This window comes from Onychostoma macrolepis, chromosome 16 (genome assembly GCF_012432095.1).
Source record: "Onychostoma macrolepis isolate SWU-2019 chromosome 16, ASM1243209v1, whole genome shotgun sequence".
NCBI lineage: Eukaryota > Metazoa > Chordata > Actinopteri > Cypriniformes > Cyprinidae > Onychostoma > Onychostoma macrolepis.
In genome coordinates this window covers 32,397,250-32,413,977 of record NC_081170.1, presented here as the reverse complement: position 1 = coordinate 32,413,977, position 16,728 = coordinate 32,397,250, and the positions used below count along the sequence as shown (strand labels likewise).

At 34.7% G+C, this 16,728-nt stretch overlaps 1 protein-coding gene across 4 annotated transcripts in view; it reads left to right on the top strand.

Annotated features, from left to right (window-relative positions):
• The window catches only part of grik3 (glutamate ionotropic receptor kainate type subunit 3), a 140,112-nt gene extending 130,783 nt beyond the window's left edge, over window positions 1-9,329 (top strand). For 3 of the 4 annotated variants that reach the window (XM_058746118.1, XM_058746120.1, XM_058746119.1), the window contains exons 14-16: window positions 4,908-5,133; window positions 6,110-6,360; window positions 7,742-9,329. In XM_058746118.1, the coding sequence (XP_058602101.1) occupies window positions 4,908-5,133; window positions 6,110-6,360; window positions 7,742-8,170 (906 nt within the window). In that variant the 3' untranslated portion in view covers window positions 8,171-9,329. Of the gene's footprint in view, window positions 1-4,907; window positions 5,134-5,251; window positions 5,331-6,109; window positions 6,361-7,741 lie in introns of those variants that run through there. The other variant, XM_058746121.1, reaches the window with a different exon arrangement.
• The last annotated feature ends 7,399 nt before the right edge of the window (window positions 9,330-16,728 follow it).

Here is a 16,728-nt window from a genome sequence, read left to right as displayed (position 1 = left end):
AATTGTAGGCGGGGGGAGTGAATGTACAGCACTTTCTCCACCCTCAATACCATGACTGAGGTGCCCTTGAGCAAGGTATGTTCACTGCTGTGTGTGTGCACTTTGGATGGGATAAATGTGTGTATCAGTGTTCGCCATCTTGTATCTGGAAAGAAAGACAGCGTTGCTCCATCGGATGTTTTCACCGGGGAAACATTCTTAATCGGAGAAAAAGAAAATCGAGCCAAAATCTCGTTTTTTTTTCCGATTTTTGGACAAATAAAAAAACGACCGTTTTCTCGTCTCTGCTTATTTCATTTCAAATTGAAAAACAAACTATCAAAATGTACACAGACCAACAATTTCCATAAATAACCATGTTCCAAAACATTTTGTTTTATTTTTGAGTTCAAAATTCTTAAATTTCAATTCTATTTTTACACTTCAAACGACGCAGTGTATGAATCTAATAAATATGATTCCATATGACTGTGACATTTTTCTTTGATTGTGCATCCTTTTTGTCTCCTGATGTGTACATGTGTATGATTGCAGCATTAGAAATGAAGATGACAAAAACAGGTGTTTGCAATTAAAATATCAAGCTGTCACTGCCTAAACACCTTCAGTTCTTCTTGCTTTCTGAAACTTCAGATGTGGTATTACAGCTAGCAGACCTGAAACATCAAATGTTAATTTAACATTTTATCAAGAGTAATCAAAGAGCACTCACACTTGTTCATTTTCTTGGGTCATTTTAAATGTTTCATGGAATTGAGCCAACAATTATCTGTGATTAGCTATGGTTTCTAACGTGACCTCCTTTAAAAAACCATGAAATGCCATTTCTAATCGTGATGTTAAAGTTTCATTATCCTGAGACAGCAAGCTACACACACACACACACACACACACACACACAATTGGTTTTGCTTCTAAATCAGAATATATTTCTTTATAAGGAGACTCAATATTCAGAATAGCATACTACAATTTCTGCAGATATAATATACTGTCCATACAGTATTATGTGATTTTTCTGTATGCATGGAATACCAGGTTTACCTGAATATTTGTCAAAATGTGTAGAATGCTTCTTGAGCACACTTTGACAAATACCCAAACCAGGCTATTGGAAAAATGTGACTCTGCCTACATTTACCTATGCATACATGAAGAGTTCAGATGCAAAAGCTTCTAAGTGCCATCTGAAATTTTCTTCTAAAATGAACATTTTTATCAGGCTCCTATATTTATGTTTAGTTATTTCACTTTTATCGCATATAAAAGGACCTATGCATTGCCATCAGAATACATTTCCTGAACCTAAACATAAGAGCCTGATAAAAATGTTCATTTTAGATGAAAATTTCACACAGAACTCTTCACATGTACTGTACATATACATACATTTCATAGCAGTTTCCAGTTGAAATAAACACTAGCGGCAGTAAAATGGCAACAGCTTTTATCCCCTTTCACACAAATTATGATTATGAGGCAAATTATTGATAAAGAAAGACCGTACTTGATTTGGAAACAAATACATTTTGACATTTGCATTACATTACCAGCTCCATATGTATGGCTTTTTTGTTGTAGTAAACTTGCTCGGCAGCCCACCTGGTACAGTGTTGCATTTACAAAGTGGAGCACTCAGGTATGATTCTGTTAAATACAAGTCATGACAAAAGACCTCATTGACTCATAGAAGCAAGCTAAAATGGCATGGTTGCATTTTTATCTCACATTTGCTTATGTAACATTACCGTTTAGGTTTAGGGCAGGACTCAGTGTAGGTGGTGCTTTAATTTTAAATGCGAGATATTAAATTTACGTAATGCCATGATACGTACAACAACCCACCCATACTGCTTCACATATTAATTTAAAATATATAATTGGCAGTATATGCTGCAAAGTAATCAGTAGGTAATAGGCTTTTTTTCAGTCTGCCATGTTACGTACAGTAAAACAAGCACAGCTGTGGTGAAGGCAGAATTATAACTGCCATAATCCAGTGTACACAGTGACTGTTTAATCTAGGAAGTGTCAGCTGTATCACTCCAGTTGCTTATTCATTCTTTTGCAGTCCAACGTTGAAGGCAATTCCCAGCCACTTTCAATTATATTGAGAGACACCAGGGAAAATAGCATTTGAAGGGGGGAGGAACAATAACAGGTGCTCAAGGTTAAGAGAACAGTGCAAACACCAGCATGCCGTAGTGTGAAGCTGGAAAGTGTCACTGTAATGAAGCCAAGGCTCTGGAAGGGGAAATGCCTTTTTTGAGGTGTTTGAGGATATTGTGCATGTACAGTATGTTGGAACTAGTACACTTTCTACGGTATGTTATGCTTGTAACTGTATGATTTCCTGTTGGAAGATGGCAAAACAGACAAGTCACAACACGATTGTGAAAAGAAGCATCGTATGCAGGGAGGCTGATATTTTTGTTAAAACCATTTCTGGATAAACATACAATCATAGATTCTTATGAAATGACATAACAGTATGCAGTTGTATACATTATGGATAAAAATTAGCATGCAGCTCCAGTTTTGCAAGAGTTGGTTATTTCGCACAAAATAAGCACAAGGAAAATTGTTTCTGCTTGATCAGCCAGCGTTTAACATACACTTTTATTCAAAGCAATACACAGTACATTTATTAAAGGTTCAGTCCCTCTGGAATAACCTGAGGTTAAGTGTCTTAATCAAGGACACAAAGGTGGTGCTCATGAATCTCCCCTTGTGCATCATCCTTTCACGTATCAACCTGAATCTTTAACAACTATGCCACACCATCCTACTGATTAAAATAAGATCAGTGGAGCCATGTCTCTCTTCCTACACTTCTGCAAAATTCAAAACATAAAGGTTTGCATACAGTTTACTACAGTTCCAAACTAAAATGGACACTAGTGGAAACAAATTATATTCCTTTTATATAAATTATGATATATTATATGGGTTATTCTACAGAAACGTCCACTTTTGGTATGGCAAGATGTCTTAAAATTTACTTAGACCACATTATTAGATTACCTTTTGAATTTATGAATACATATGAATGACAGCTTAATTTTTTAATTTTTTTTAACTTTTTTGTGCAGTTATTTCAAGACCACATTTTTTTTTTTTTTTTTTTTTTGTCGCTGGTGTTAGCTTCTTTAGCAATATTAAAAGTTATGAAATATTATTTTTCAATGTTTTTGTTCAGCAAATGTAGTCAGAGTTATAGAAAGATAATGAAAATGCACGAAATAAGGAGATTATGTTTTATTTATTTAATGTGACAGAACAAAACAGTACAGTAACACAGTAACACAGCACAGTAACACCAGTGACACAATGAATCACCAGTGAAATGCATAAGACCTGATATACTGATCGTCACTGGTGTTATCCATAAGGAAGGTAACACCAGTGACAATTTTCATGAAAAATGCATTTTACTAAATGTCTGCTGCAGGGTATCAAACCACATGTTGTAAATCATTGTATACTCACTAAATTAAGTAGTTTAATAAATTTGTATTGTAGCTTTTTTTTTTTTTCTGGTTTTTTTTTTTTTACCATTCCCAATAGGTCATACCAGTGACATCATCTAAAAGCTTCATATGAAATCATGAGATAAATGAGAAGATTTCTCATAACTGAAAAGAAACAGTGGACATAACAAGGGCCTTTTTTCATAGATGTTTAGAAAATAGGAAGGAGGAAGTCAAATGATGTCATCAGTGTGATTTTTATTTCAAAATAACAGATTTTTGTTAAACGGTAACACCAGTGACACAACTCCAGGGGACCACTACTTTCATTATATATTTTATAATACTTATTCAGCATTTTGTTTTATTATGCCATTTATATCATATATTTGATAGTTATGAATACATTATTCTGAATGGTAGAAAAAACCTGTTTTTGACCTCAAAAGAAAGCACTTTCTGTCACGGTGCACACAGCAGGGAGGAACGAGGAACACGCAAACGAGGATAAACTTCAATATAATACTCTTTAATGATGACATCAGGACAGGGCAAAACAAGGCAAGGTTGACACAGACAGGAACACCGGGGAATAACGAGTAGACCAGACGAAAACTAACTAAACAGGCAGGAACTAAATACACATGACAATCACTGATAATGACTAAAACACAGCTGGACAAGACTTAACTAATCACACTAAACAAGGACAGGAACAAGACAAAATATGGACACAAGAGGCGGGAACACATGACAGAGGACTGACACTTTCCCTCTGTATATGGAATTCATTATAATTAATTAAAAAACAAATATTGCCACATTGATGGCTCAAGAAGGTGTAATTGTTCAAATAACATATTGTTTCATTTTAAAATATAAAGAAATTGTAACCTTAAACTGTTTTTCAAGTGTAATATTTCTGTGAAGGCTAGGGACAGAAAAATGGACATTTCCATAGAATGACCCATATCATAACATAATACATTTAGACATTTGTATCACATAACCAGCTCTATATGTATGGCTTTTCCAGTGAAGTAAACTTGCTTGGTAGCTCACCTGGTAAAGCACTGTACTTTTGATGCATGGAAAGAGAGAAAAAGCTTAAAGACTTATAAGCATATAAGCAAGCTATAAGGACATTTTTTTCTTCAGTAAATGTGTTTTTATCTTACATTTTTGTTTACACTATCGGTTGAGTTTAGTAAGGGTTTAGAAGCAATGTAATATAATTTTGCTGAAATGTTGCCACAGGCATGTTGTTTTTTTTTTTTTTTTTCAATGAGTCTGAGGTGCTATTGATCCCCCTTTAGTTTTACTTTTAAATTCTCCATGCATATATTGTACTGACCACAAACCAGAGTGATTTCTAAAGAATACAAACACTTGCTACTTTTGATTAAAAACTAACAAAAAGATGCTTCTCTTTTTCAGAAATCAAGAGTGTCTACATTTGAGAAGATGTGGGCTTTCATGAGTAGCAGGCAGAGTACGTCGTTTGTCAAGTCCATTGAAGATGGGATTCAGAGAGTGTTAAAGTCAGACTACGCCCTTCTAATGGAGTCAACGACCATTGAGTATGTGACACGAAGAAACTGCAATCTCACGCAAGTCGGCGGCATCATCGACAGCAAAGGTTACGGCATCGGCACCCCAAAAGGTAAAACCACCCACCATTATGACACAGACAGTTCTGACTCTGATTGGATGATACACACTATAATTGGTTGTAAAATGGTAATATGTGCACACCTTTGACTGTACTTTCTACTTTTTAGAATATCACCCATCAGTTGCGAAACTGCATGCTTATTATTTGGAGGGCACTTTTATGTTTCTGAACTGAATCAAATTTAATGTAAGGACTGATTTAAATTATTAGAAATGTAATTATTACGTAAATTCCAAGTTTGTTCTAAATAAGGAGATTGTTTCCATGCTTTTCACATTATGTAAGTGAAGCTGTGGTCACAGCAGACATTATGCTCTGTTCACTTACATTCATATGCATATGAATTAAAATTCAAGTTTAATGAACTCTGAACTGTGAATATGCATAGCACAAAGACATTTGACCAATAGCAGGTGTAAATACTGACCTCTTAGCTGAATTCATAAAACTTAAAGGCTGCATAGTTTGCAGTGTTGAGAGCTGTGAAGTCATTTTACATGCTTAAAGCCTTGTGTGACTGCAAATTTACACAGTATTTATTAAAAAACTGAGCGTGAAATGGAGTGGGTTACACCATGTGTGTTTGTGTGTATATAATGCTTTGTTGAAACGCTACTGCTTTCAAGTGTGGAGCCAGTGTCAGAATGTGAAATCTATTTAGAATTTTTTTTTTTTTTTTTTTCTTCTTTTTTTTTAATGTTGTATATGGAATTTCAGGGCCTATTATGCAAGTGAAATGCTTGTATCATTTGGAAAAAGAAAATGTGTGTGTGTGTGTGAGAGAGAGAGAGAGTGAGTATTATTCGACCTTTCAGATTGGTCAAGTTTATTAATTAGTTGATAATTAGATGCCTTTCTTGAATTAAATCTTTAGAAGAAGAAGAAAAAAAAAAAACGTGTCCATAGTCTTCTCTGTATTCAAGTTTCCAATGAAGATTCTCATCTATTAATTAATTTCTTTCAGGCTCGCCATTCAGGGATAAAATCACAATTGCCATCCTAGGTATCCTGGAAGATGGCCGTCTTCACATGCTCAAAGAGAAGTGGTGGAGTGGCAGTAGCTGTCTGGAAGACGAGCGTTATGAAACGGGTCCCATGGGCATCCAGAATCTGGGCGGCATCTTCATTGTGTTGGCATCTGGTCTGGTGCTGTCAGTGTTTGTGGCTATAGGAGAGTTCATCTACAAGCTGCGAAAAAATGCAGAGCGTGAACAGGTGAGATTGATTGGAAATTGATATTATAATATGATGCTTGACTAACAAAGAAAAGCACAATTATTATTTGCGTTTAGTCTTTAAACCCAACAACTGTAATGCTCTAGCAACTATGCAGAACTAAACATCAAACAATATACCAAACCTCCCAGAACACTCCCACAATACCCTAGCAACTGCTAAAAACACTCTAGCAACCACCCATAAGACCCTAGAGCATACCTAGAAAGGCCTTGTGCAGAGTCACAGATTTTAGACATCATGAAATGAAGACGTTCGGCAAGCTGACTAAAGCTGAGTGTTCATTCACACCTGATAACATCACAGAATGGATCAGTTATTTGAGAAAAGAGATGAATAACTGATCGAACATCAAAAAGCATAGCAAGCAAATCGCAAATCACTTCCTTTTCATGTAGACACATTTCACAGATAAGATGCCAGCACTGGAGGTTGACATTTAAACTGCTTTGATCATGTATTTGAGTGTAAAAGCACACTCAAAAATGGGAATTTTTTATCACACATCTCACCTCAAAATGAATTATATTCCCTACTGAACTGGAACATTGTGTTATTTTTCCCCACATGTTGGAGGTTATTTTAAGGATTGTTTTTGGTCTCACTGATTTAGAAGCATAGCATTTTTTTTTTTTTCATGTAAAAAATGAAGAAAAATAAAACAATGAAGACTGAATTATGTAAAAGGTTACACAAAAAATATCTGGTCAATTTAATTTTTACATTGTATAAACAACGAACACAAAGAATAAAAAATAAAACTTGTATTGAACATTAAGTTTACATAACTTTGTATATGTTCTCTTTAATACTATTCAAAGCTTTGGGGTTATTTTTATTTTTATTTATTTTTTTGTCTGTAAATAGAATTATATTTATAATGTTACGATAGATTTATATTTCAAATAAATGCTGTTCAGTAACTTTTTATTCATAAAAGTGTTCTAAAAATATATCAGTTTCCACAAAAATATTGAGTAGCACTGTTTTCAACATTGACAAGAATAAGTAATGTTCCTTGAGCACTAAATCAGCATATTAGAATGATTTCTGAAGAATCATGTGACGCTGAAGACTGGAGTAATGATCAAAGCAATAAATTACATGTTAAAAGCTACTTTAAATTGTAATAATATTTCACAATTTTACTGTATTTTTGATCAAATAAATACAGCCTTGGTGAGCATAAGAGACTTCTTTCAAAAGCAAGGCTATAAAAAGATATTTAATATGCTGACACACTCAGTTACTTCTATCTTTCTCCCAAAATGGTTCTTTAAGCTAATGGACATGAACGTACTTACTTCCTCTTTTCTCTTTGTCCTCCCCCCCAACCATGTCCCTTTTTTTCCATCAAGAGGTCTTTCTGCAGTGCGGTGATGGAAGAGATCAAACTGTCGTTCACGTGCGAGAGACGGGTGAAACACAAGCTCCGCCGCCAGCCGCCAGCCATGGTGAAGACGGACGCAGTGATCAACATGCACTCCTTCAACGACCGTCGCCTGCCAGGAAAGGACAACATGAGCTGCAACACCGCGATGACGCCCGTGTTTCCATGACTTGCCTGGGCGACGGCCACCTGAGGCACGTCCCCGGCGCCGTGCCGGAGAGCAGGGACTATGGCTCCGAGATGATTACGGCATTCACCATCAACCGCAGAGACATCCGACACCAAATGGCCAGTCAGAACGGTGGCAGTAGCAGCAAACCAGGTAGTGACCACATCCTCAAACCAATGTATCCCACCATGCCATTGCGAGAAGGAGGCCGATCGGTATCCTTCCTGTGAGAGCGAGCCACATCTGCGAAACTATCCGCGCCCGAGTCTGATGTTTACAAATGGCACTCAAAAGCGAAGCTCACGATCTGACTCGAAGGAGCCCCCCGATCAAACTAAAATATATGTTTCTCATTGGAACAACGTGAAAATGTGGAAAAGAGGCTTTTTTTGAGCATGGCAATAAATGAAACTACAAACAGATGCGAATGGAAGTAGTTTTCTTAGCGTATAATTTATAGCACATCAAGTTCATTTAGAAGAGTTCTGACGATTTATCTTTTGATTTCGTCAAAATGCTGCGCCGTTTTGGTGGGGACGCAACAAAAAAAGTGCCCTCTCTATGAATGCGATGTACATTAGAGGTTAGAGTCGGACCGTAGGAGCAGTTTAGCTTATTACGCTGTACCGCAGCAGCCAGTCTGACCTGTTAGAATAGTAGAAAACCCTTAGACTGCAAGTTCCCGAAGGCTACGGAGAGTAGCGGCATCCTACGCTCACAGAAATGCACAAACAAACAGGGTTGATTTCATTCGAGCCACCTAAACAAATTGAAAATCGAGTAACAATTTTGTACGGCAGTTTTGAGCAAGACTTGCAGCCATTTTGATTTATTCGTGCTTCATACATTGCCAGCAGATGTTTTTTACACAGCGAGATCTAATGGTAATGACGGATAAACACAACAGTTGCCAAAGATCTGTCGTCCAAATGGATTTAGACACTTGAAACGCAGCTTCCCCTACAGACAAGAGAGCGAGTGACATGTTGCCTCCGCTTTGTTTGTTAAATGAGTTATTCCTGAGAATCACAGCCCTCATATCAAGAATACTCGCTTCACATGGTACATACAGAGGATTCGACACAAACACAGAGTTTGCCGTATGGTGGAGAGCTAATACAAAGGAAACTAAACCGTTTTAATACGTACATGAGTGAGAATGTCTCTCGCCGTGTATCTGTTCGACAAGTCAGTTATGATTACAGTGGCTTTTTCCATCTGCATCTGTGTGAGACCTTTCAGTGTCAGCTTGTTTGAAGTACAGAATTTGTAAGTGGTGTGGCCTTCGTCAGAACATTAAATTAGAAAACATCTGGATATTTTTTTTTTTTGATTATTATTCTATCTTTCATTCTTGCTGTCATTCTTTTTTCTTTTTTTAATCTTACATATCTACAAACAAACTATAAATTTGCATAAAGGAATACACTTTAACTGAAAATCATAATTCCAAAAGCTGTTTTTTTTTTTTTCCCCCTTCCCTGAAACACAAAATAAGATGTTGGGCAGGATGTTCGAGCTGCACTTTTCTATACAATGAAAGCTGAAGGTGATTTATACTGCCAAGCTCAAAAAAGAATAAACTGCATCTTAAAATTAGTCCAAGATAAGACGTCAAACCCTGGCTCTGAAAGTAAGACTCTCTTGAATAATGAACATGTTTCTCACAGATATATCTTATGTAGTTGCAAATAATGTACAAGTGTAGACTAATTTTAAGACCCATTTACACTAGGAATGATAACTATAGTAATGACCATATTAGCATCCACACAAATGGAATGATAGCTTTGACAAAAACAGTAATGTTCTTTGTGCATGAAGTATTGTCATCTGCTGCTTTAAATGTTGAAGCTCTTTAGGGTGCTTTCACACGTGGTTTGATTGCTTAGTCCAGACCAGAGCTTGATTGATCCCCTCTCCCTATGCCCCCGCTGGACTGTGTTCACACGGTAGTTTTTGGAACCATGGTATATTTGCGTCATCAGAGTGGTAGCTGTTTACCCCTGTTGCTGGGTAACAACTATGCAGAAGAAGGCAAAATGAATGGATGCTCGCTTGCTTCCTTTTTGTACTTAGGAATTTGAAAATGTCCACTCGTCAGCGCCAACACCGAACGGCACATGTGTCTGTTTGTCTCAACTGTAATACAAAGGTTTCAGAAGAATGCTGCCAATTTCTACGAGCAGAAATTAGATGTAAATTCTCTCACAGGAAAGTGAGCGAATAAACACATAAATGCAGTTTAACCAATTCATATGTCATTAATAGTGGCTCAATTTCATGATGATTTAGTACAATTGTGTTCACATTAGAAGCAAACCGTACCAGAGTTTGCATTAACCGTATCCAGATCACCCTTTTTAAGCCCGAAAAAAAACACACTGCATGATTTTCGGTAGTCCCAGGTGAAAGATTGGCATTGTGAAACAATCATGGCAATTGCTCTTATCCCTTCCTCTTTCACCGCTTCCACCGCTTTTTTCAGCACACATAAAAACTACAACTGCTAAAGTGTGATTCATCATGCTCTTTTTGTTTAGGCTACAACTAGGGCATGCTGATGACGTTTTATTCTTCTATAGTAACGTGCGTTGTATCGTACTGTACGATTCAATAGGTGTCAAAAAAAAAACAATTCTGAAAGTGATTCCAACGATATCCAACTTTCCTATTTTTTACAGAATTCGAACAATAATTAAAACTTTAGTTATAGTTGTTATCTATGGTGTTGTGCCTGTGGTGCCTTTATTGTTATATTTGGAGTTTGGCAGAATGAATAATCTCCCACTTTTGTTGCACCGAAAAGAGTAACTGGGACATTATTGCTAAAATCTTATTTTGAGTTTCATAGAAGAAAGAAAATGTACCCCTTTGCAAAGACATGAGGGTCAGTAAACAATGACAACAAGTGGGTGAATTGGCCCAATAGAAAGTTTATTTGAAGTAAATGCATTTATTTCTGATATATATATATATATATATATATATATATATATATATATATATATATATATATATATATATATATATATATATATATATATATATATTTTACATGTATTTTGTACACTTTTTTTTTTTTTATCCGTAATATCATTTGTAAATCATAAGGTATCTTTGGGTGGTTCCATGTTCCATGTGGTTAATATGGGTCATATTTTAACACCATCATTTAGGTGTGCTTCATTTCAAAGCATTTCCACTGCTCTCAGATTCATTTTGCATGACTGTTCTCCTCCTGTATCCAAACCTGACGTTAAGATTTCAGATTATCAGGATGCTAGGTGTAAGAGGGTAAATGTGGCTTTCACATTTGCATATTTGATTCTCCATTCAATAAAGAGAGTGACGGCTACTGTAAAATTGCAATACAAGTGTGTTGAACATCAAAACTGCAATACAGATGTATGGAACTGGACCCTCTCATCTCTGAACATGGCAATTTTTCAGACGAGCATTTAGTGACAGTTCTCATAAGTAGTTGAATCCATGTGTCGTCTACATGTGGGAAACTCTACTAAGCTACTAAACGTTCTCATGATGAGGTGTAGGTGCTAAGAGTCTTCACCTGCTGCCTGCCCGCCCGCGGCAGCTCGACCAATGACAGACCTCCGTGAGGTCAATCTAACGGACAGTGTCAAAAACAAAAGCAAAAACAAAAGAAAAAAAAAAATAAAGCATTTTTGTGTTTTTATGGTGAATTATGTATCGATCAGAATAACTTCATGTGACTCGATGTTTCTTTGGTGAAAGCTCATTGTATATGTGTTATTCAAATTCTGTGTAATTTTAACACTCTCTTGCAAAGTAGGGTATATATTAGATGAACAGAAAATTACTGTATTTTGCTAAATACCGATGATTTTTACCTGTATTTTTTTCCTCAGCTCTTCTCTTCTTGATAATTTGTGCAATGCTGTATCAAGTGTGGTACATGCATATTGTAATATAGGATCTACTGTTGAGAAACTACTAAAATGGATTTAAAGAACAATAATTTAAAGCCCCGGGCCCCAATTCCAGCACATTCAGTTCCATTAATAGAAGGAGTTGATAGGAAATCTGAGTGATGTATGTGAGACCTCCAGATATTCTGCAACATAATGTACTCATATGAGATGTATATAAATAAGACATATAACAGAATATTCAGAGAAGAATATGATGACTGGTTCCGTGTCATTTCTATCACTTTCCATGAACGCTCATCATGGATATTTGGCTTATTTATGTTATGTTTTTTATTTATTTATTGTTTCCTTTATTTCTCCCACGGTGTTCAAAAGGCTCTATAGATTCTGTAGAAATTTCTACATTGTCAGATCTATGTATAATCACTTACTCAGTCCTTTCTTCTTCAAAAAAAATTAAAAAAATTCTTCAGTGAATATATATCATAGTACGATTCTTGCTCACTAAATAGTTTCTTTGACAGGTTGTCTAAATACAATTTTACAAATCAGACCCCTTAAACAACATAAAGGAAGTTATATCATTAAAGATAAAAAAATAAAGGAATAGTTCACCAAAAATGAAACTTTTCATTACTGTTGTTCATGTTGTTTAAAACCTGTTTTCAGTGGAACAAAAATGACGTTTACACAGATATTTCCTTATAACATAGCATCAAAAAAGCAAACTTGTGACAGTAATTCAAGTCTTCTGAAATCATATGATATCTTTGTGTGAGGAACAGACTGAAATTTAATTTGTTCAGCTTTCAAACCTCACTCTCCATTCCACATATTAATTTACCATAATTCATGAATAGATTTCAAATAATTCATAAGTCAAATTTCATTTTGACTCAAATTTCATTCTGAGTTACCATTCAAGCTCAGAAGACTTGGAATATTGAGCACAGGTTGTAGGAACTTCATATATATATATATATATATATATATATATATATATATATATATATATATATATATACATTACTTACTTTATTTATTTATTTATTTTTTTTTAATCGTTAACCTAATACAATTGATGAATAGTGCTAAGTAATTTGAGGCCTATTGTACTAAGGCAATTTTTGGGCTACCGAAGTTGCATTAAGGAATTTATTTATTTTTTTTCTCTCTCTCTCTCTCTCTCTCTCTCTCTCTCTCTCTCGCTGTCTCAAGAAGGATAAACTGCTCTGTTTTATTCTGGGTAAGAGACTGAAAACTAAAATTAGTGTGAATGTTTGCTGTGCGAAAAATGACACGTTTGATGCAATAAGGTATATCTTACTGTAAATTAAAGCCGTTTGAATGCATTGCACATGAGAAAATTTGACAATTAATATGACATTTTTAATGTAAATTATGTAATTAAAAGATTGACATTACTGTAAATAAAATATTTAGAATTAGTATAGAAATCTTTTAAAATGGCTAAAAGCTTACATGTTTTCTTTGAAGTTTGTTGTGAACGTATATCAATTACTGACTAAATAAATTCAGCTGATTCACTTTGACATAGTCATATAGCATTTATATAGTCTTTCAGCTGCTTTCAAACTTTTGCGGCAGCAGAGGTACAGTATTACTTTCTGCTTTGTAAATGTGTTAAAATCTTGAAATATTTCAAAATGATCACTCAATCTTCTACACAATCATGAATTCCACCAACTCTGAGAAGTGAACTGATTCTCTCCGTGTTTCATATGATTGGCTGTTTGGTAAACATGTCATACTTTCGGGTGCACATGCTTCAGAGTGAATCATAAAGTGTTCGGTTTGGTTTTCTGAAACTAGTAGTAGCAACAGGCCTCTGCATCACCTTTAATACATTTACCTTTTTTTTTTTTGACAAACTTGGTCATTGCCAGCTTTTGTTGTATTGAAAATGAGCGATGTGAGTATTTTCAAAACATTATAAAAATCACATGAAGGTTATTAAATAATGCCAGAATATTAGTTTTTGTGTGAACTATTCCTTTACTTTCAACGAGGAGTTGTCACCTTGTGTGTAGCACTTTAAGGATGTTGGAAAATACATGGTGGTAGATTACAAAATTATTACTGAATCGGATTAAATAATATATTTACACTGTGACACATTAATTGTAATTAATGACTTAGTATCATTTTCAGCAACAGAGTGAAGACCATATTTATTACACATGCCTTCATATCTAACTGATGAAAGACCATGAAGTATTCATTTCTATCTGTATGAATTGCATTACATTGAACATTTACTTTGGATATTGGATCAATCAGTCCTATTTACGGAGCATAAACATCTATTTTATAAAAATAATGAAGAAACAATGTGAACATTGCTGTTTTACAAAATTGTATGAAACAAAAAGAAAATAAAATGAAATAAACTTTTACAAATCTTCTGTTTTGTTGATATTTTGCCTGTGGTGTTTATTCATATTCGTCCATTTGATTTTCCCCTCTTTGTCTATTTTCCGCTTCGTCTACAGTGGAATAACGTAAGAAGGTCAGTCTGTGGTCTTTTATCGGGCGTGCTGAACACAGAGAAGAGTGTTTTAGAGAACTTTGGCTTGTGTGGCGTGTTTTAATTTGCCTGTAGCAGGAGCACTCTTTGAAGTGAGCGTCCACCTGAGCTCAGCAGCTCTCAGATAAAGAGACTCATGCTAGGAGAGCATTTCACTCTCACTTCAAAGAACAACAGAGCAGCAGTGTGAATTGCTAAAGCCCACGTTTATATTGTGTTCGAGGAAAGACACAATGTTCTTGGAAAGTTCTGAGGCATCATATCAAGTTGTGCAAAAGGAAGGTCTAATACATATATTTATGACCACAAGGACATTTAAAAGGTATACATCACTCATCAATGTAAAAGGTGTCTTTATTTACTCAAACCTGTATGGATTTTTCTACTTTTCTGAAACGCAATGGAAAACATACAGCCTTTTTTGTTTGTTTGTTTTAATAACCCCTTTCACACATACAGTACAACATTTACTGGTAAATTACCGTTAAAGTCCCACTGAAGAGCAGGACATTTGTTGATATTTTGATGTAATTTCCAATGAAACGCTTAGTTAGGGCAGGACATATCAAGTGGCTCATACCCTTAATAAAAATAAAAAAAAAGTGAAAAGAATAATAAGTTATACAAAACGTGTGACATCTCTTCTCCTCATGACTACTGTTTATAATGTCGAGAATGTCTAACTGTTTGCAATGTTTGATCTCCTTTGGGCTTTAAAATGCAGCATTCTCTAGAATTCTAATGAATCGATGCGTTTTGCAATTCGTGCTGACTTGCACATATAATCCGCTCTGCGATTTTGTGTTAAACATTGTTAAACGCTGTGGATGTTCACGTGACACTGACGCAAAACCGTTCATCCCAATTGAAAGCATGTTAATATAGTACAATTTGTGCCATTCACCATATATAACATGGTAATTTTGTGAAGAAGCCACAGCTTTAGCGAGTTTCAGTGTCGCTTTAGATTCTAGAGAGCATCAGATTGATCAGAAAATATGATGAGAAGCTGAAATGCAGAATGATGTTGTCAAAATTGTTAATCCTTATTGGCAGAAGTGAAAGACTTAGTTTTGAATGCTTTTATCTTCTAAATGCAAATTTCAAAGGTAAATTGAATATGTTTAAATGCAAATTTGTTGTAACTGACTGGGATTACTGTGTGACAGGGTCTGATTCCTTAGCATTTATTTATTTAGCAGATGCTACAAACAACTTAAACAATAAGGAATACAAGTGTATTTTTATATAATCAAATAAATTGGTCATTGTTTAACTAAAAAGCATGATTGAAACAAACAGACTGAAACAAGCTCTAAATCCTAACTATAACTTTAGCATATCATTAGTAGCACATTCTGATAGATAAATGATAAATAAATGTTCAAATAACATTTTATTTTGAGTGAAAATAGTTGGTAGAACATTGTAAGAAAAGTTTTAGGAATAATCACAAGAAAGACATCCAGACATCAACATTTTAGAACAGTTAGAGCCCTCCACGGGCTTCAGATTTAGTCCCTGGCCCGAGTCCGACCCGAGCTCGTCTTTTTTCCCCCTTCTCCCAAAACAGCACTGTAAAAAATATACTGTAGAATTTACAGGATGTTACTGGCAAAATTTGCCAATAAAATCTTGTAAAAGTGATGTCAATTGTTGTAAAATGGATTACAGTATAATACTGCAAAGCAAATTACAGTTAATTGCTGCATGTGAAATACAGTATTTTGTAGTATTTTTACAGTAACACTGAATTAAACTTGTAGTTTATTTTACAGCATTATTTTGTAATCTCACTAAAGTACAGTATTTACCTGGCAACAAAAGTTGCCAATAAAATCCTGTAAATATATTTTAGAGCAATATTTTGTAATTTCACTAAAGTACAGTATTTACCTGGCAACTAAAGTTGCCAATAGGATCCTGTAAATACCCCTAAATCCAAGATGATGTTTTAATAATTTAACAATGAAAATGCTGCAAAGAATAATTTTAACATTAAACTGTAAATTGTAAAATACTGATTTAAATGCATTATCATGAGCACTATCTTAATACATTTACAAATGAATAAAAACCAAGTCAAAGATGTTGCAAATAAATATTTATTAAAACTGGCAGAAAGACATGGCAAGGCTTTTACTGGTAAAAATAAAAATGTCGGTCTTTCAACAGTTAAAATCTTATAATAAAAATAACATAGCATCACAAAATAACTACAAATACCTGTTATATCACAAAAAAAAAAAAAATAATAATAATAATAATAATAAAAATAAGCCATGTTCTGAGTAGAACATTAACTTTCTATAAAAATTAAGGTCAG